This window comes from Myotis nattereri (assembly GCF_964212035.1).
Source record: "Myotis nattereri genome assembly, chromosome: 21".
Lineage (NCBI taxonomy): Eukaryota > Metazoa > Chordata > Mammalia > Chiroptera > Vespertilionidae > Myotis > Myotis nattereri.
This window is the reverse complement of record NC_138097.1, coordinates 342,501-363,522: the sequence shown is the minus strand read 5'-3', so window position 1 is coordinate 363,522 and position 21,022 is coordinate 342,501. Positions and strand designations below refer to the sequence as shown.

Here is a 21,022-nt window from a genome sequence, read left to right as displayed (position 1 = left end):
CGGGGCCACACGCCTGATACAGCCACAGCCCGAGTTTCCGGGCCAATCCAGTGCCTTCTCTCAAGCCAGCCAGAGGTTTTCACTATTGGGGGGTGGGAGGGTGGGCGTTCTTTATTTCATAAAAATGTTCTTCGTTAATGTGAAGTGGATTTGTTACTTTAATATTACAGTGTTTTAATATGGCCAATATCAACAGGCATACCCCACACGAACAGGTGCAGAGGAGCCCTGCCCTGGCCGGTGTGGCTCAGTGGGCAGAGCGTGGGCCCAGGGAGGAAGGGTCCGGGTTCCATTCCGGTCAAGGGCACCGCCTCTGTTGTGTGCGCTGCTGGCGGGAGGCAACCCATCTGTGCATCTCTCTCGTCTCTTCCCCTCCCTCCCACTCTCTAAGTCAATGGACACATACCCTCGGGGGAGGATTAACAGCAGCAGCAAAGGAGCGCGTGGGAGTCCGAGGCCAGGAAGTTTGAAACACACTAGTGAGACCAGTTACTGGGGAGGAGCCAGGGCTGGGCCAGCCGGGCAGCGGCGGGAGTAGAGGTTGGGGGCGGGGGGGGGGGGGGAAGCTGCACCTGCTGTGCTCGCTTTCCCTGCGCTGCTGGTTGCATCGGAATCAGCCGCTCCAGTCCCATGCAAGAGGCCCGCTGAGCACGAGCTCCGCGGTGCAGGTGGGGGACTGAGGTGCAGGTGGGGGATCCCAGTGCAGGTGGGGGATCGCGGTGCAGGTGGGGGGATCGCGGGGCAGGTGGGGGGATCCCGGTGCAGGTGGGGGGATCCCGGTGCAGGTGGGGGGACCGCGGTGCAGCGCCCGTTGCCATGCACGAGGGCGGCTTCTAAAGCAGACACCGCCCGTGGGAAAGCTGAGCTTGTGGTGCCAACAGGCTCTGGGCTGAGGACGAGCCAGAATCTGCCTCCGGGGACGCTGGGGTCGAGGGCGGCGGAGGCCTTGCTGTGCCTGCGGGACTGACAGCTGGAAGGCTAGTTCTCACGGACCCGGCGGAAGTCCGCTGCCGGAAGTCCGCTGCCGGAAGTCCCGCCCCATCCGGAAGTGGCGCGCGCCTGCGCAGTGTGCACCGGCCGGAGCTGGAGCCGGAGCTGGAGCTGGTGCAGCTTCCTGACTCCTCGGCGCAGCGGTCCCGCCGCGGGAAACTGCGGGGCGGGATGGAGCCGGCGGGCGGCGGCGGCGGCGGTTTCCCCGCGGACCCCCCGGGCGCCTTCGTGCTGAGCAACCTGGCGGAGGTGGTGGAGCGGGTGCTCTCCTTCCTGCCCGCCCGGGCGCTGCTGCGGGTGGCCGGGTGAGCGGCGGGGCGGCGGGCGGGTCCGGGCGGGGCGGGGCGGGGGCGAGAAGGACGCCCGCTCCGCTCACCGCCTTTGTGGTCGCGCCCGCAGCGTGAGCCGCCTGTGGAGGGAGAGCGTGCGCCGGGTGCTGCGAGCCCAGCGCGGGGTGGCCTGGATCTCGGCGGGCCCGGCGGACGCTGGCCCCCCGCAGGAGCACTGCCTGGTCCGCGCGGCGGCCGCGGAGCTGCAGGCAAGTGGGGCGCGGGGGGCGGGGCGGTGCATTGGGAGGGGGTGCGGGGGCCGGGGTGTTGCACGGGCGGTGCGGGTGCTGGTCCGGCCGGTCTGTGAGCGCGAACTCTGGTGTGCCCCCGTTTCCCTCACGGGGTTGGTTTTAGAGTTTGGGGATCATTTGCTCGTGGCCTGGGGACATTCTGGACCCTCAGGCTTAGTGGCCGCACCTCCCGAAGGAGGTGCCGCGGTGGCGCTGGACCCGCCCGCACCCGGAGCTTTCCTGCGAGGCGCGCGCGGCGCGGACCCCTCCGGCCCGGCCTCCCTCCCCGGGAGCGAGTGTCGCGGTCACCGTTTGTGCAGAAAAGGCGGCGTAAACACAGCCGAGAGCTGGTCCGAAACCCAAATATCTCCTTAAGCCCCGACCCCGCGTCCTCTCTCGTGTGTTTCTGGGCCCCGGTTTCAGCTGATGGGTAACGGCTGGGAGCCGGAGGCCGCCTCTGCGCGCAGGTGGCGGAGGCTGCGCGCTCCGGGAGGGGAGGAGCCGTCGGGGGGTGATTGCTCCGCCCCCCCCCCCCCCCCCCGGGTTCTTGGGTGCGTGTGACCCGCAAACCCGGACGCAGCGCGACCACCGTCAGGGTCAGGGTGTGCGGCTCACACCTTCCTACCGCCTCACCCGCGTCTTCCGTTTCCCCTTTTGCCACTTGTCCCGGGGACGTCCGTCAAAGCCAAAGGATTCAGTTTATAGAGTTTTATGTTGCATTTATTTGTCCTGATTCTTTTTAAAAATATATATGTTTTTAAAATTAACTTTAGGGAGGAAAGGAGAGGGAGTGAGAGAGAGAGAAACATCAGTGATGAGGATCATGGATCGGCTGCCTCCTGCACGCCCCACACTGGGGATCGAGCCCGCAACCCGCGAATCGAACCCTGACCTCCTGGTTCCTAGGTCGGTGCTCACCCGCGGAGCCACACTGGCCGGGCTTGTCCTGATTTTTGATGCTTTGTCCTGGAGCCTTTTCTCCAGGCTTTTCCTGGACTCTCACAGCTCGGACACACGTGTACATGGCGGGCGGGTTTTGCTATAAGCTTCCGATGTTGCTTAGGTTGACACTGTATTGTTGGCTGATGCTGTGCTGTCATCATTGCTGATGTTACCTTTGATTTTTTTATCATTATTATTTTTTTTAGTAACATGGTGTCAGCCAGATGTTGCTTCTGTAAACTTAACTCTTTTCCACTTTAGCGAGTGTTTGGTGGGGAGATACTTTGAACCTGTATGGGAGCCCTGGCTGGTGTGGCTCAGTGCATAGAGCGTCGGCCTGCAGACTGAAAGGTCCTGGGTTCAGTTCCGGTCAAGGGCACACGCCTGGGTTGCAGGCTCGATTCCCAGTGTGGGGCGTGCAAGAGGCAGCCGATGAATGATCAGCTCTCATCATTGATGTTTCTCTCCCTCTTCCTCTCCCTCCCTCTCTGAAATCAATAAAGATTTAAAAATAATAACGAACTATCTCTTGGGGGAAACAGTCTTAAATCAAGTGGGAAAGGAAGCGAGCTGCAGAGAATATACAAGGCAGTGTGTGTGTCAGGTGATGGTACGCACACTGGTCGCTCTGGTGGAAGTGAGGCCTGGAACATTTAATGGGATAAGAGTGTGACGCAGGCGAACCTTCCCTCTTGCCGAGCAGCTTCTGTTCCTGCAGTGCCTGCTCAGATAGAGCAAGTGGCCTTTGGTTTCTTTTGTTTGTGTTTTTGCTGGTATTTAATGTTTTCGTTTAAGAGCTTAAATCACCGTGAAAATGAACGTCTTGAGCAAGTCGGGGATGAGTCTGCCTGGAAGACATAATCGATGTTTCACAAATGACTGAGCTGAAGATGCGAGCGCATGAGTGAAAAAATGAATGAGAAGTGGAGAGACTCAGAATGCCAGCACTGACCGGAGGGGGGGAGGGGGTGGGGGAGACGAGGTGGGGCAGCCGCCGCCGGGACGGGGGTGAGACTTTAACCCCAGAAGCACTCGCGGGTCCCTGAGCTCTAATCCCAGTTAATTTTCTCCCTGCAGAACGTCCACATCTTGCCGCAGACCGTCCTGTACATGGCCGATTCGGACACGTTCATCAGCCTGGAGGAGTGCCGGGGTCACAAGCGAGGTGGGTGGTTCTGTTTCCTCCCGTGTGCTCTGTTTGTGAAGCATCGTGACTCCATCTGGGGTAAAAACGGCTGTTTAAATTTTTTTTATTTTTTTATTGATTTTTACGGAGAGGAAGGGAGAGAGTTAGAAACATCGATAAGAGAGAAACATCGATCCCCTGCCTCCTGCACATCTCCTACTGGGGATGTGCCCGCAACCCAGGTACATGCCCTTGACCGGAATTGAACCTGGGACCCCTCAGTCCGCAGGCCGACGCTCCATCCACTGAGCCAAACTGGTTTCGGCAAAAACTGCTGTTTAAAATGTTAACCCTGCTATTCTGGCTTCTGAAAACATTTTCTTGCTTAAATAACAAGGAAAATAAGACGACTCCCTACTCCAGAGAGGCCATAAACCCTGCCCCAGACAGAGCTGTCAGTGCTGACGCCGGGCCGGGCCTTGAGAGACGGTCTCACGGCCCTGTCTCAGCAAACACGACTTGCTCTCAAGAAGGTCCGGAGGTCTCATTCCAAATTTGGAAAACAAAGAGCTAAAAAACGTATAAATTGGGAAGACTTCCACCATATTGGGCCCCAGAATCTGAGAAGCAAGAGTTCCCCTGGGCCCGCTAGCGAAAATGATCAGGACTCCCAATAAATTTGGCTTATTGATCAAGGCGTCTTCTGATTTACAGAATAACATCTGCAGTTCGTTGTTGTCTCTGCCCCGAGAGTGACTTTAGTGCCCGAGGCTCTGGCCTGCTCCCGTGGAATGCGGGACAGCGATGCCTGTGAAGGGCTGTTTCTGCTTCAGAGATTGGTTTCTGAACCTGGGGGGACGCTGGAAACAAGTTCTTTCGATAGAAAAGTGTTTTCCTCGTTTTTAAATACTCCCATCCGCCAGGCACTTCTTTTTATTACTGAAACAGGATGTGTGTCTGTGGCTATTCAAGCCTTTTTGTTGTTTTTCTTTTTCTTTTTTTTTTTTATTGTCGTAAGTTTTACATATGTCTCCTTTTTCCCCAATTGACACCCCCCCCGACAACCATTTCTACCCTGGGCAAGCCTCCACCGCCCCAGGCAAGCCCCCACCGCCCCAGTGCCTGTGTCCATCGGTTCTGCTCATATGCATGCATACAAGTCCTTTGGTTGCTCTCTAACCACCCCCCTTTCCCTACCATTTGTCTCTGGATCTATTGTTGTTCATCAAATTATGTTGATCATTATATCCCACATATGAGTGAGATCATATGATATTTATCTTTCTCTGACTGGCTTATTTCACTTAAGCATAATGCTCTCCAGTTCCATCCATGCTGTTGCAAATGGTAAGAATTCCTTCTTTTTTACAGCAGCGTAGTATTCCATTGTGTAGATGGACCTGTTTTTTAATCCACTCATCTGCTGATGGGCACTTAGGCTGTTTCCAAATCTTAGCTACGGTGAATTGTGCTGCTGTGAACATAGGGGTGCATATCTCCTTTCTGATTGGTGTTTCTGGTTTCTTGGGATCTATTCCTAGAAGTGGGATCACTGGGTCCAATGGGAGTTCCGTTTTTAACCATTAGAGGAAACTCCATACTGTCTTCCATAGTGGCTGCACCAGTCTGCATTCCCACCAGCAGTGCACCAGGGTTCCCTTTTCTCCGCATCCTCTCCAGCACTTGTCGTTTGTTGATTTTATTCAAGCCTTTCATGGTGTTAGATGATGGGGAGCCATTTACCAAAGGGATGGATGGACGCAGTGCGACCTTCGCTCGCAGCGAGAGGCGGTAGCCTGTGTCCCAGGAGGGGCGCCCTGAGACCCCCGTTAGCCTGGGCTGCGGGTTACCTGCCCTTGGAATGAAGGGGCCTGTGTGTGCAGTGTCTGTGCTGAGCGGAAAGGTACAGCAGCACGTCTACAATCCAGCCGCCGCTGCTGCAAAGTTTAACGTCTTTGGAGCAAAAGCTGTATATGGGCAAACTGGTGACGCTAAAGGTCACGTTCGGAGTTAGAATATAAAACAGGCCCCGCCCAGGAACACATGTGTTTTCATCAGCATTTTAATTGTTTTATTTTTTAAAAATATATATATTTTAAATATATTTATTGATTTCATAGAGGAAAGGAGAGGGAGAGAGAGAGACAGAAACATCAAAGATGAGAATCATGGACCGGCTGCCTCCTCCACGCCCCCCACTAGGGATCGAGCCTGCAACCCAGACATGTGCCCCGACCGGAATCAAACCTGGGACCCTACAGTCCGCAGGCCGATGCTCTATCTACTGACCCACACCAGCCAGGGCTTTTTATTGATTTCAGAGAGGAAGGGAGAGGGAGAGAGAGAAACATCAGTGTTGAGAGAGAATCATGGATCAGCTGCCTCCTGCTCGCCTCACAACCCCAGGCATGTGCCGTGACCGGGAATCGCACCGTGACCTCCTGGTTCCTAGGTCAACGCTCAGCCACGGAGCCACGCCGGCCGGGCTCTATCCACGTTTTGAGACTTCCTTACGCCGCGCTCTGGTGTGAAATGGCTTCAGCCTTATTCAGTGTTGGCCTTTCTTTCCCTCGGCGCCGTCAGATGTGACCTTTGCTCCTTGTGCTCCTTGTTGTGCAGCCAGGAAGAGAGCGACGACGGAGACCGCCATGGCCCTGGAGAAGCTGTTCCCGAGACAGTGCCAGATCCTGGGGGTCGTGGCCCCGGGGATCATCGGTGAGAGCGGTGCCCCCTGGGCGGTCTCCACCTTGCGTTCCTGCGGGTCCTGTCCTGGGGGGCTCCTTGTAGCTTAAAGCCCAGGATACATAGAAGGTGGCTCATATGGCACATCTCAGGGCTGTGTGTACAAACCAGCTGTACTGCATGTCTGTCTGCTTTTTTTTTTTTTTTTTTTTTAATATATTTGTATTGATCTCAGAGAGGAAGGGAGAGAGGGAGAGAGAAACATCAATGTGAGAGGGAATCATGGATCGGCTGCCTCCTGCACGCCCCCCACTGGGGATGGAGCCTGCAACCCAGGCATGTGCCCTGACTGGGAATCGAACCCTGACCTCCTGGTTCATAGGTTGACGCTTAACCACTGAGCCACGCCGGCCGGGCACCGGTCCTGTTTTTAATTAGGGCCTCGCCCTTAGGATCTCATGTAACCTTATTTTCCTCTTTAAGGCCTTCTCTCCATATACAGTCCCATTGGAGGTTAGGACTTCATATGAATTTTGGGGGAGACACAATTTTGTCCCTAACCCCCACCTTTAAAATTCACAACGTATTACAAACATATTTCCATGTCAGTTAGGATGTCTGTCATTCTTAATGGCTACATTTCATTATATAATGTAACTTTTTTTTTTAATATTTCAAGAAAAACTATCTTTGATATATAACGTAAGTTTTAATCTTAATGCCAGTGTAGAGCATTTCAGTTTTTCTTTTTTTATTTGTTACTATAAACTCTCTGATAGAAGTATTTCTGTGTGTGTGTGTGTGTGTGTGTGTGTGTGTGTGTACTTTACATAATGGCCAAATATTTTAGCCCAGGATACATTTTTTAAAGCGGAATTGCTGTGAAGAAGTATTCATTCCCCTCCGCCCCAGACACAACTTTTTATTTAGAAAAACCTCCAACCTATAGAACAGTTGGAAGAATCATAGGACAGTACACACCCCCACACTCTCCATCTCGAGTCACCATCTAAAGGAATGTTGCAACACTAGCTTGTTCTGTCTCTGCTCATAAACACGTTTCTTTGCGAACCGTTTGCAAGGGAATCGCAGACATCACGACTCTGTGCCTCTAAGAATGTCAGAGCTGAACACGTTCTCAGATAGTGGCCTGGGAGCCTGCTGGCTGGTGGTCCGGGTGGGGCTGGCCACGTGCGCGGGGACGGAACGAATCCCGTTTTTACTGACTCTGTGGACGAAGCTGCTTCCCTTTCTCCTAGTGACGCCCATGGGCCCCGGGAGCAGTTGGCCGCAGGAGATCGAGATTGGAGAGTCCGGGTTTGCCCTGCTGTTCCCTCAGGTGGAAGGAATAAAAATACAACCCTTCCGTTTTGTCAAGAATCCAAAGAATTTATCGCTAGAAAGACGTCGCTTCACTGAAGCCGGTAAGTCGCTGTCGTGACGGTCCGTTCCCCGTCTCGGTGGTGGATTCTGGGAGGGTCCGAATGAAGCTCACGCCCCCGGAGGCGTGGGCGAGTCGGACTGGCCATGAATGAGGCTGGTGCGGTGCATTCTGAGTTTTAGAAAAAGTGTGAGTTTAGCCCGGCCGGCGTGGCTTAGTGGTTGAGCGTCGACCTAGGAACCAGCAGGGCACGGTTCCATTCCCAGTCAAGTCACACACCCGGGTGGCCGGCTCGATCCCCAGTGTGGGGCGTGCAGGAGGCAGCCGGTCCACGATTCTCTCTCATCGTGGATGCTTCTCTCTCTCTCCCTTCCCCTCTGAGATCAATAAAAATATGTTTAGAAAAGAAGGAAAAAGTGTGAGTTCAGGCAGACTGTCGCGCGAGGACGCACCAGGCAGAGGACGCGTGGCCGAAGCAGGCGGGTCCCGAGAGGCCACCGCGAGGCCTTAGAGAACGGGCTTGGCGTCTCAGCTCTGATGCGAAAGCGTAATTTTCCATGAAGCGACACGCTAGCAGCCGTGGGCAAACTACGGCCCGCGGGCCGGATCCCGCCCGTTCGGCATTCTATCGGCCCGCGGAGGGTTCTCTCACTCTCCCCTCCGCTCCTTCACCAGCAGCAGTGTTAAGATGGCAGCGTTGGGAAACACGGCCGCAGCTCCTTCTTCTGGGTCCAGTTTAAGAGCCCATCGTGGCCCTCGCGTCAAAAAGTTTGCCCACCCCTGCGCCTAGCGACTCAGCGAAGCGAGGCCTTTTATCTACATCTGCAAATGAATCGATAGATCGATCGGCACTAACTGGTTAGAAAAAACCTCTGTTGGCATAGAAACTATTCAGTGGTGCCCCCCGGTGTGTGTGCCAGCCGCCCGTGGAGATGAGCCCCCGTTACTGGAAATGGCTCTGAGGCCCGTGGGGGTAAAAGATTGTGCAGCCGCCAAGGGGAACCTCTGTGAATGGCTTGCTAATCAGAAGAGGAAAGGAGCCCTGGCCGGTGTGGCTCGATGGATAGAGCCTCGGCCTCGGGACTAAAGGGTCTCGGGTTCGATTCCGGTCAAGGGCACGTACCTCGGTTGCAGACTCAATCGCCAGCCCTGGTTGGGACGACGCTTTTGGGGAGCAACCGATCGATGCGTCTCCCTCACGTCGATGCTTCTCTCTCCGTCTCCCCCTTCTCTTTGCCATTTAGCTTTTGTTTTATTTTTTAATATATTTTTATTGATGTCAGAGAGGGAGGGGGAGAGAGAGAAACGTCCATGATGAGAATCACGGATCGGCTGCCTCCTGCACGCCCCCTTTTGGGGATCGAGCCCGCAACCCGGGCATGTGACCCTTGACCGGAATCGAACCCGGGACCCTTCAGTCCACGGGCCGACGCTCTATCCACTGAGCCACACCGGCTTTGGCGGGTCTTAGATTTTTTAATGGGAAAATTGTTGCCCAGATGTTGAGTCGGAGTTTCCTTCGAGTGCCGGCGCCGCCCGTCCGCAGGCGTCCCTCACGGCTGCCCTCCCCCACAGGCCTCCTGGACAACCCCGAGCTCCGCGTGGTGCTGGTGTTCGGCTACAACTGCTGCAAGGTGGGGGCCAGCAGCTACCTGCAGCGCGTCGTCCGCACCTTCAGCGACACCAACGTCGTGGTGGCCGGGGGCCAGGTGGACAACCTGGTGTCGCTGACCTCTGACACGTACGTCCGGCTTCCCCGCACCGGGGCGCGTTCCAGAGGTTTTCTTGCCACGGGTCTTTTGGGGTTGTTTTTTATTTGATTTCTTCCTCCGGCTTTATTGTCAGACACGCTGTACGAAGACAGCACAGCAGACAGCAGGGGTCCTCTTGGGGGGGAAAAAAAAAACAGCAAGAAAGGGAGAGGTTCCAGAAACTTTATGGACCGAGCAACATAAAGCTAAACATGGCCCTGACTGGTGTGGCTCAGTGGATAGAGCGTCGGCCGGCAGACTGAAGGGTCCCGGGTTTGATTCCCGGTCAAGGGCACAGGCCCGGGTGGCGGGCTGGATCCCCAGTGTGGTGCGTGCAGGAGGCAGCCGATCCATGATTCTCTCTCATCACGTATGTTTCTCTCTCTCTCTCCCTCTCCCTCCCTCTCTAAAACCAATAAAAATATATATTAAAAATAAATAAATAAAGCTAAAAACACCTTCCATGATTGAATATTTATAGCTGAGTATTCGGGGGGAAAAGACACCAAAGATGTAAATAATACCGAAAAGCTGCAGTTACGAGACCTCACTGTGCAGGGATAGAAGGGCAAGGCGACTGTTAAGGCAGCGAGGAAGGTCGGGGTCCCTCCTACACACGCAGGCGTGGGTCAGGAATCTGGGTGGAGGTACCTTTGCCCTTTTGTACTTGTTTTAAAATATATATATATATACCACTTTTTAAAAATATATTTTTATTGATTTCAGAGAGGAAGGGAGAGGGAGAGAGATGGAAACATCAATGAAGAGAGAGAATCACTGACCGGCTGCCTCCTGCACGCCCCCCACTGGGGATCGAGCCCGTAACCCCGGCCTGTGCCCTTGACCGGGAATCGAACCCAGGACCTTTCAGTCCACAGGCCGATGCTATTATACCTGTGTAAATTTTATTGATTTCAGAGAGAAAGAGAGAGAGAAACATCAATGAAGAGAGAGAATCACTGACCGGCTGCCTCCTGCACGCCCCCCCTGGGGATCGAGCCGTGACCTCCTGGTTCATAGGTGGGCGCTCGACCACTGAGCCACACGGGCCGGGCTGATCTCTCCTGCGAGCACGTGGCACGTTCTGTGTTGTCTCGTGCTCAGCGGCCCTGCTCTGTTTGCGTCCCCCAGGTGCCCCCTGGACGTCGATGGCACCGGCGTGGTCGGGCTGTCGGTGAGCGGCCAGCGCGTGCAGAGCGCCACGGTGCTGCTCAGCGAGGACGTCAGCGACGAGAAGGCCGTGGAGGCCGCCGTGCAGCGCCTCAAGGCGGCCGGCATCCCCGAGCGGGACACCGTGGGCTTCATGTTCGCCTGCGTGGGCCGCGGCGCCCAGTTCTACCGGGCCCAGGGCAACGTGGAGGCCGACGCCTTCCGGAAGGCCTTCCCCGGCGTGCCCCTGTTCGGCTTCTTCGGCAACGGCGAGATCGGGTGCGACCGCGTGGTCGCGGGGAGCTTCGTGCTGCGGCGCTGCGGCGAGGTGCGGGCCGAGGACCTGTTCCACAGCTACACCACCGTCCTGGCGCTGGTGCACCTGGGCGCCTCCCGCTGAGGCCGCGGCGGCCCCCCGCACCTGCGGGCGCGGCCTCGGAAACATGGGACCGGGGAATATATGTCTTTGAAACGAACATAACTCCATGCATGTGTTCTGTGGCTCGGATGCTCTCAGGGGTTCTCGGGTGGTTTCCAACATGTCAGGGGAAGGAGGGCTCTGGCATCGGATCGGGCGCGCACCCGCCATCGACGTGGCGCTGGCCCAGGTCCCGCGGCTGCCGGGCGCGTCCTGTAACCAGATGGGGAAGGGCCGTGACCGGTGGGCGTCCGTGGCTCCCTCTGCAGGGCGAGCCGGTTCTTGAGCAGAATCACGAAGACACTTTTCTCCCTGAATAAAGGCGGAAACGGTTCGGACGGCCCGAGAGATCTTCCTCCGCGTCACAGCTTGACCAGGTTTTTCAGCAGCGACCACAGAAGGGTGACGGACTTTTCACGCCTTCGATAAACACGAAGGAGCTATTTTTGTCTTCCTGCTCCCACGTGGCTCAGCGAGGTACACGGCCAAGGCGCGTGGGCAGTATTTTATTCTCCGACGAGGAAAAGGTTTTCTGCCCCCCCCCCCCCCCCCAGGTCTTCACTGCAGGATGACTTCCACTTGCATGTCCCGCCTGATGTCCTGTCACTAACGACTGATTGACACTTTCATTGCCATGGCTCAGCGGTCCCACAGGACGGCGGGCAGCGCGTCCGGGAGGTGGAATCCGGTGCTGCCTTTCCCGCCGGTCTGTCCTCAGTCGCTCTGCCCCCGTTTTTACCTCGAGCGATTGTCCTCTTCCCGCCGACGTTTGTGATAAAGTTACTGGAAGTTTCCTGCGGTTGACAGTTCCCTCCATCCCAGCTCCTGAAGTACAGAGAAAAGTGTGGCGGTCAGAACCTCTGGTCTCTGAATCGCGAGGAACTCTTATTGTTATGTCACATCGGTGCCGTTACCAAGGAGACAGGGCCGAAGAGTCTGAGTCCTTGGGGGTGACCACACGGCACGTACGGAAATGCCGTGTGGATCTTTGTTCCGGGATAGATAGCACAGGAAAAAGAAATTGGAAACTGAGACATTTTTAAAATATGAGCCGGGGTGGGGGCGGGGGGCGGGGGGTGCGAATGAATGACGTTATTTTTCCAGATTAATATATAAAGTGTTTTGTTCCTCCTCAGAGGGGAGCCCGGGGCGGGGCCCTTTGCTGTACTCTGTGGGGTGCGCGTGGGTTCCTGTTATGCCAAGCCTTTAGGCTGGTTTTGGACGGAAGATTCCTTAGGCGACAGGGCGATCGTTCCCTTGGTCGGGGGCAGAAGGCAAAGCTGAGCCCGCAGAAGCCGCAGACGTACAGCATCCCTCGCTGAGCGTGGCTGTGGACAGGGTGTGGCACTGTGGCGACATGACATACAGTGAAGCCGGTTTTGCCACAGGCAACCTGATGGCGCATTAAGTTCCCGTGGCGTCTCATCGCCGTGTAACAAAAGGACCCTGAATGCTCAGTGTGGCTCTAAGTGCTGCGATGTTACTCGTAGCTTTCCCGCCTCGCAGAGGCCCGAGGTCGCACGGAGAGGGAGGCAGCGGAGTCGTCATGGCACCAAAGTTAGAATGAAACGACGTGGTACAATTGTGAATCAAGGCTGGTCCTAAATCAAAGCAGCCATGACAGGAATAGTTACCGTTTCAGCTAAAAACATAAGTAAACGCCCCTAGAAGCAGCCCCTGTTGCAGCCGCTTGTGAAAAAGGAGGAGGATGCCGTGAACCGTGGACGCTAGGAGAGAAGGTTCCCCCGGTGTGCGGGCAGCGTCTCCCGTGCCGGACGGCCTTCCCGTGAGTGAGGGCAGACCGATGGGTGGTTTGTTTAATCGGGACGTTAAAGAACATTCACCCCCCCCCCCCCATGTGCTCCCCAAGCACCATCTTCCCGCAGCTGCGGGCGGCGGCGAAGGGAATCGATTCCCAGCCCCTTTCCCAAGTGGACGTGAACTCCCCGTGGGCCCGTGGCCACCCCGGGAGGGACAGGGAAGGCAGGCCTTGCTTGTCGACGCGGGGGATCGTCCGGGACCTCTTCCCACGGGGTCCCGTCGGCGGCCAGGTCACCTCGCAGGTCCCTCCCGCGGGCCTGAGCCTGGATGCCCGGCAGACACAGCACCTGCCCAGCAAGTCAGAGGCCGGAGAGCAACAGCTCTGCCGTTCACTAATATTGTACACGTTCAGCGTGGGGACCGTGCGGCGAATGTAAATAAATTCTACGAGTCCACGTAGGAATTGTCGAGAAAAAAATAAATCTCCTTTTGTCACCTGACGCCCAAGTCCCACCGTACGGCACATGTTCGTGGGACGAGAGCCCCTCTGGATTGGAGATGGCGCGGTTTTCAGACGACTGGCCGGATTTTCCTTCGTAGAGACCGGGCGAGGGTCTGCTTCCTAAAAATCCTAAAATCCCAGGACGGGGCATCAGTGATAACGTCCCTGTGAAATGAACAAAATTAATGCCGGTTTCACGTGAAGCGCGTGTCCCCCGAGTTGATTTTCAGTATTTTTGTCTTAGACACACGCCGTTTTTGCCCTACAGCACAACCGAGACGGGCGACAAGAATATACGCGACTAGAAGGAAAGCGGCCGAGGCCAGTAAACGTCATTTCAGGTTTCGGCACAAAGTGCGTAGGAGCGTTTCCATTTATAAACAGTTTGTATAAAAGTTATTGTTCTTGGGGGGGGGGCAATCGGAGGAAAAGGAGATATTGTCATACTTTAAACAATTTTAAAAAACAATGTAAAAAGAAAAAGTTCTCCAGTGACTGTCGTCACAGCCTGCAAAAAAGGCGAGATTCATAATTCCCAGAAACTGGAAGAAAACCTCTAAATGGGCTTTTAGACGCACATGATCAGATGCAGAATTTTGAGACAACTTTCTTTTTTAATCCTCACCCGAGGATATTTTCCCATTGCTTTTTAGAGAGAGTGGAAGGGCGGGGAGGGGGGCAGAGAGAGAGAGAGAGAGAGAGAGAGAATGAATGTGAGAGAGAGACATCAGTTGGTTGCCTCCAACCTGCAAACCCAGGTACGTGCCTTTGGCTGGAATCGAACCCGAGACCCTTCAGTACGCAGGATGACGGCCCAACCAGCGGAGCCACACTGGCCAGGGCCGCCCCGTTTTCCTGGAAGTCACTGTTGCTTCTGCTTTCTATTAAGTTTCAGGGTAACTTCACAGTTGGACAAAACGGGACATTATTCCGGCCTCATGGATTCTTTATCTGCCACCTGATACGATGAAAATCCTTGATTCTGCACGATCGTGCCCTAAAAATTAGAAGCCTCATGGGGGAGGGGGAGGGCGGGGAACGGGTTTGGAGCTTTGAAACCTGAGCAGGAATGAGAACAAGGATCCTAAATGTCTACCAGCAGCCGCCTTGAGAATTAGCGGGTCCGTCACAGCAGCCGTCAGCTTTGGGGGGCGCGCGTGTCTTCTGAGCTGTGGGTCCGTGAAACCAGCTGCTTTTAATAGCAACCGTTTCCATCAACATTAAAAGGAGGATCCAGTGGTGGCTCCCTCGGCAGCCAGTGTTGTCTCCTCACCCGGAAACGGCTTCATGGCTCGCCTGCACTCGGTCTCACAGTGAAAAGGTGGGTGATTTTTTTTAAGTGACACGTGTGTGTGCGCATGCGTGTTTTCAACAACATTTTTATTGATTTCAGAGGAAAAGGGGGGGAGTGAGAGAGCAACGTCCATGATGAGAATCACGGATCGGTGCCTCCTGCCCCCCCCACTGGGAATGGAGCCCGAAACGCTGACCGGGAGTGGAACCCCGACCTCCTGGGTCATCGGGCGACGCCCAACCCCTGAGCCACACCGGCCGGGCGGGCGGGCGGGCGAGGTGATTTTCGAAGCCCCTCGGCCGGGCACCCCTTACAGGGGAAGACTTTCCGCCTTTTCTCGCTCGTTGTGAGGACGGCTGCCTCCGCGTAGCCCACGGGGAGAACCGCGCGCAGGAGCCGTGGCCCCCCCGGTAGCAGGGCGGCCTGTCCCGGGAGCAGCTTCTGTCTCCAGGGCGCCGAGAAGGACGGAGTCTGCTGGTTTCCTTTGCCTGGGGCCTGGCTGCCGGCTTCTGTCACAGGAGCATGACCAGCGTCGCTCGGACGTTCCCTCCGTCCGGTTTTCCGTGACCTGGGGCGGCGGTTCGCCACCTTCCGCGCCGCGACCCCTTATGCCGCGCCTCAGGCTGCGGCGCCCCCGATGTCATGGTGACCAACTGACCGTCATGAAAGCACCGCGATCCAGCACAAAGACAGTCTGTCATTATAGATGTGTTTTCCGGTGGTCTTGGGCGGCCCCCGATGTCATGGTGACCAACTGACCGTCATGAAAGCACCGCGATCCAGCACAAAGACAATCTGTCATTATAGATGTGTTTTCCGATGGTCTTAGGCGACCCCTGCGAAAGGGTCGTTCGACCCGCAAAGGGGCCGCGACCCACAGGTTGAGAACCGCTGGTCTAGAGAGTAAGAAGGAAGAGGTTCCCCCATATTTTCTTTCTATGCAGCCCCTCCCCCCCACAGGCCTCTTACCTCGTTCCCGGGCGCACCCCCTTCTGTCTGTGCGGTGACGTCAGTCCAGGCGGACCGGCCACGCACCTCCAGCCAAGCCCGCAGCCTGTCCTCCCCGCCCCGCTGGTCAGAGGGGTGTCAGCGCCCCCTTGAGGTCGCACAAGGAAGTGCCCCTGCCTTTCCTTGGCCGTTTTCTATTTTCTGTTATCCAAAGTGCGAACAGGCCTGCGGACCTTTTATTTTTTTTTTCCTTCCATTTATTGCAAAGGATAAAGCAGAGGGTAAGGGGAGAGGGCTGCTGGGGCGAGTGAGTCTCAGCCGCGAGAACCACAGACGGCGAGAGAGCAGGAGGAACACAGGACGAAGGGCCGGGGGCCAGTGAGGGCCTGGAGCGCAGGCGAGTCCCCCTCAGCCAGTGGCCGCGAGGCCGCCCCCCACCCCGTGCCCGCGGGAGTGGAAGTGCAGGCGAGAACCCAGGTCTGGGAGCTGGACTCCCCTGGGTTTAAATCTGAGACCCAGATGCGTGATTTTTATTTGTAATCTTTTTTTTTAAAGATATTTTTTATTGATTTTTACAGAGAGGAAGGGAGAGGGATAGAGAGAAACATTGATGAGAGAGAAACATCGATCAGCTGCCTTCTGCACACCTCCCACTGGGGATCGAGCCCGCAACCAAGGTACATGCTCTTGACTGGAATCGAACCCGGGACCCTTCAGTCCGCAGGCTGACGCTCTATCCATTGAGCCACACCAGTTAGGGCTTTGTGATAAGTCTATGAAAGTATTACACAGGCCCCCCGCGTCTCCCATTAACCTCTTCCATCTGCCCCTGTCCTCCCCCCCCCCCAGGCCCTCACCCCCCACTGTCCGTGCCCACGGGTCATGCACACGAGGCTCCTGGTCCATCGCTCCCCGCCCCCGCCCCCGCCTTCCCTCTGAGGCTCAGCCGTCAGCTCCTGCTCCTGCGTCTCTGGGCCTGTGGTGGGTCGTCCGTTCGTCTGGCTCATGGGCCCACATGTGAGGGAGACCAGGGGACGCCCGTCTTCCTGTGACGGGCGGATTCCGCCCGCGTGACGCCCTCAGATGTGCGATCGTGCTCTGAGCCTCGGGTCCTCCTCCGTGGAGTGAGGACAAGGCCAGCTGCCTCACGGCGGGTGTGCGCGCTGGTCGGAGTGAACGCGTGTGCAACACGAGCCGAGGGGCCTGGCGGCAGGGGCAGCTGAGGTCGGGATGATACCGGGACGCTGATTTCCTTCTGTTTGCACGAAAAGATGGCTGATAAGTAATTATAATCTAAACCAGAGGCCCGGTGCACGAAATTCATGCGGGGGGGGCGGGCCCTCAGCCCAGCCTGCACCCTCTCCAATCCGGGACCCCTCGGGGGATGTCCAACTGCCGGTTTAGGCCCAATCGTAGGGATCGGGCCTAAACCAGCATTCAGACATCCCTCTCACAATCCGGGACTGCTGGCTCCTAACTGATCACCTGCCTGCCTGATCACCCCTAACTGCCCGCTCTGCTGGCCTAGTAACCCCCAACTTCCCCCCCTGCCGGCCTGGTCACCCCACACAGCCTGCTGTTCAGTCGTTACTGTGATGGCATCCCAGACAATTTGCATATTCCTCTATTGTTAGTATAGATGTAATCCAGGACTGGGCTGTGGGTCTATATTCAGAGCACAGGAGACGTGAGCGAACCTCTCAAAGGGGAGGGAGGGGCAGGCTTTCTGGTGTGGCCAAGGGCGTGTCCTGGCGCAGCACATGCCATGATGCTGTGATTTTCCTAAGTTACACATGAGCTAAAATACCTCGTCCTTGGGAGAGACAAATAAGCAGGTAATTAACATGAGCAGCGGAGACCAGTAACTCATAAGGCAACAGTGGAAAGTGAAGGATTTTGACCTTTGTTGTGACATCTTTTTTACCCTACATTTTTTTAAAAGTTGCAACTTAATATTTGAGTTCCAAACTCTTTTCCCAATTAAGCCAGAGAACCTCTGTGGGAAGCCTCCAGTGGTATGATACACACACACACACACACACACTTAATTTATTTTATTGATTTTTTACAGAGAGGAAGGGAGAAGGATAGAGAATTAGAAACATCGATGAGAGAGAAACAGCGATCAGCTGTCTCCTGCACGTCCCCTACTGGGCATGTGCCCACAACCTTGACCGGAATCGAACCTGGGACCCTTCAGTCCGCAGGCCGACGCTCTATCCACTGAGCCAAACCGGCTAGGGCCAGAATCAGCTTTTAAACACGTGTCCCCAAGTAATTCTTTTTTTTTTTTTAAATATATCTTTATTGATTTCAGAGAGGAAGGGAGAGGGAAAGAGAGATGGAAACTGAGATAGAAACATCAATGATGAGAGAGAATCATTGATTGGCTGCCTCCTGCACGTCCCCTACTGGGGATCGAGCCCGCAACGTAGGCCTGTGCCCTTGACCAGAATGGAACCTGGGACCCTTCAGTCCACAGGCGGACACTCTATCCACTGAGCCAAACCTGCTAGGGCCCCAAGTAATTCTGACAAGACAAGTTTAAGAACAAACAGAAGAGGCCAGCCACAGATCTTCACAGCTCCTGTACATCGGGGAACGTCGGGCCCGTGGGCCGAGTAAGGCCCGAGAAATCATTCGGTCTGGCCCTCCAAGGCGTTAGGGCTGAGCTAATTAAACATTGGACCAAACAGAGCAGGCTAATTTTCCAGCTGATGATTCTGTATCGGCCTCGAATAATGTTCTAAATTCCCCACTGGCCCCGGGCAGAAAAGAGGTCCCCACCCCTGCAACCGATCAGCCTCCAGGGCTAATCCTCCCCTGGGGGTTTGAAAAGAAGAGCAGGACCAGTTTGGGGAGAGCAGACTGGCCAAGAGAGGGGAAGATTTGAGTTTGGATACCTGCTGTGAAGTGGGACGCCACCAGGGGGCAGCACAGAGCTGACAAACATGTTTGGGGATATTTTTGATTTCTCCTGACGCATACAACGGTGGCACCTACATTTTTTACAAACTCAGATTAAAAAAAAAAAAAAAAAGCACTTGAAAGGCACATGTTAAAGATGTCAGCATATGCTTCCCAGTCTTAGGGTTCTTATAGGCAGCGATCGTAGAAAAAAGTTCCCTAATGAACAACATAAGCTGATCAACAAAAACAGAGATCCAGAGACAGAGAAACATCGATCAGATGCTCAAACCTCAGAGGGAAGCTAGGGGAGGGTGGGGGTAAGGGGGAGAGATCAACCAAAGGACTTGTATGCATGCACATAAGCCTAACCAAGGGACACAGACACCAGGGGGGTGAGGGCGTGAGCGGGGGGTGGGGTGGGGGGGACAATAGGGGGATAAGGACACATGTAATACCTTAATAAAGAAAGAAAAAAAAAGTTCCCTTACAGTAGCATTGCACTGAATCAAAAAATTGTATTAGATGACAAAGATTCCAGGGAAACAGAAGTGTTCCAAATTCTCTGTCCGCAACTTTCAAAATGCTTGTCCCACTCTTTAAAAAAAAACTACAGGCCCGGTGCACAAAAATTTGTGCACTCGGGGGGGGGGGGGTCCCAACCTGTGCCCTCTCGTAGTCTGGGACCCCTCGGGGGATGTCCACCTGCTGGCTTAGGCCCACTCCCCAGGGATCAGGCCTAAGCTGGCAGTAAGACATCCCTCTAGCAGCCTGGCAGACCTCGGGGGATGTCCACTTGCCAGCGGGGAGCAGGCCTAAGCTGCAGCCGGACATCCTTAGCGCTGCTGAGGAGGCAGGAGAGGCTCCCACCACCACCACTGTGCTGGAGGCCATTAGCCTGGCTTGTGGCTGAGCGGGGCTCCCCCATGTGGGAGCGCACTGACCACCAGAGGGCAGCTCCTGCATTGAGCGTCTGCCCCCTGGTGGTCAGTGTGTGTCATAGTGACCAGTCATTCCCAGTCGTTCTGCTGTTAGGGTCAATTTGCATATAACCCTTTTATTATACAGGATATATATTTTTATTAATTTCAGAGAGGAAGAGAGGAAGAGAGAGGTAGAAACATCAACGATGAGAGGGAATCATTGATTGGCTGCCTCCTGCACGTTGGACCGAGTCGGAAACCCAGGCATGTGCCCTTGACCGGAATTGAACCTGGGACCCTTCAGTCTGCAGGCCGGCGCTCTATCCATTGAGCCACACTGGCCAGGGCTTGTCCCACTCTCTTAACCAGCATTGCACCTGGGTGGTTTTCAATGGTTTTGATCAAATCCTCAGTGTTCCAGGTGGACAATTTGGGCAAGTGATGCCAAAGCTTTTTTTTTTTTTTTTTTTTTTTTACAATTTTTCAAGGGTGGTTGAAGTGTTGCCGCCACCTGTCAGAAAACGACGCCTCCTCCCCCAGCACCATCTGTCTTCCCAAGCTGTCTTGGCCCACCGCCACTTTGTCCAGTCCACATTTCTTTTTCTTTAAAAAAAAATATTTTTATTGATTTCAGAGAGGAAGTGAGAGGGAGAGAGAGAGAGAAACCACAATGAAGAGAGAGAACCATGGATCGGCTGCCTCCTGCAAGCCCCACACTGGGGATCGAGCCCGCAACCCGGGCCTGTGCCCTGACCGGGAATCGAACCCTGACCTCCTGGTTCATAGGTCGATGCTCAACCACTGAGCCACCCCAGCCGGGCCAGTCCACATTTCTTGTAGAAAACTAGAAAAATATCCCTCTGGCAACCCAAGTAGCTTCTACAAATATCACCACCAAGGCCTTTTTACCCCCCTTGAAATTCCACCATTAGATTTGCGTATGAAACATTGGAAGATGGGGAGGGGGGGCTTATTTCTCAGCTCTGCACAGGTAGATGCCCCACGATGAGATGTGGAGACAGGTATTCCTGTGTCTAAGGAAGGTGTGACCCAAGCCTGAGTTTGGAAAGCTTCCAACTCTAGTTTCCTTTAGCTGGAAAGGCTGAAGGAGCCCTGGCTGGTGTGGCTCAGTGGACAGAGTGTCGGTCTGCGGACTCAAGGGTTCTGGGTTCAATTCCAGCCAAGGGCACATGCCCAGGTTGCGGGCTCGATCCCCAGTAGGGGGCGTGCAGGAAGCAGCAGATCATTGATGTTTCTATCTCTCCCTTCCTCTCTGAAATCAATAATATATATATATATAATAAAAGCCCAGCAACTGTTATGGCAGAACGATCAGAACGACCGGTTGCTATGATGGGCACTGATCACCAGGGGGCAGACACTCAATGCAGGAGCTGCCCCCTGGTGGTCAGTGTGCTCCCACAGGGGGAGCGCTGCTCAGCCAGAAGCTGGGCTCACAACTGGCAAGCGCAGTGGCAGTGGTGGGAGCCTTTCCCACCTCTGTGGCAGCGCTAAGGAGCAGCGAGCAGGCAGGCGGTAAGGAGCGAGGGGTCCCAGACTGTGAGAGGGCGCAGGCCAGGCTGAGGGGCCACCCCCCCCCACTCCTGCCGCCCTGTGCATGAATTTCATGCACCAGGCCTCTAGTATATACATTTTTTTTATATATACACACACACACACACATACATA

General features: G+C 55.2%; 1 protein-coding gene across 1 annotated transcript; it reads left to right on the top strand.

Moving 5' to 3' along the window:
* Window positions 1-1,046: 1,046 nt before the first annotated feature.
* Window positions 1,047-13,464, top strand: FBXO22 (F-box protein 22). The gene is made up of 7 exons (XM_081114706.1): window positions 1,047-1,295; window positions 1,390-1,528; window positions 3,569-3,656; window positions 6,237-6,332; window positions 7,559-7,723; window positions 9,256-9,421; window positions 10,563-13,464. Exons 1-7 carry the CDS (start codon window positions 1,162-1,164, stop codon window positions 10,978-10,980), a joined length of 1,206 nt encoding a protein of 401 aa, XP_080970832.1. The 5' UTR covers window positions 1,047-1,161; the 3' UTR covers window positions 10,981-13,464.
* Window positions 13,465-21,022: the final 7,558 nt, after the last annotated feature.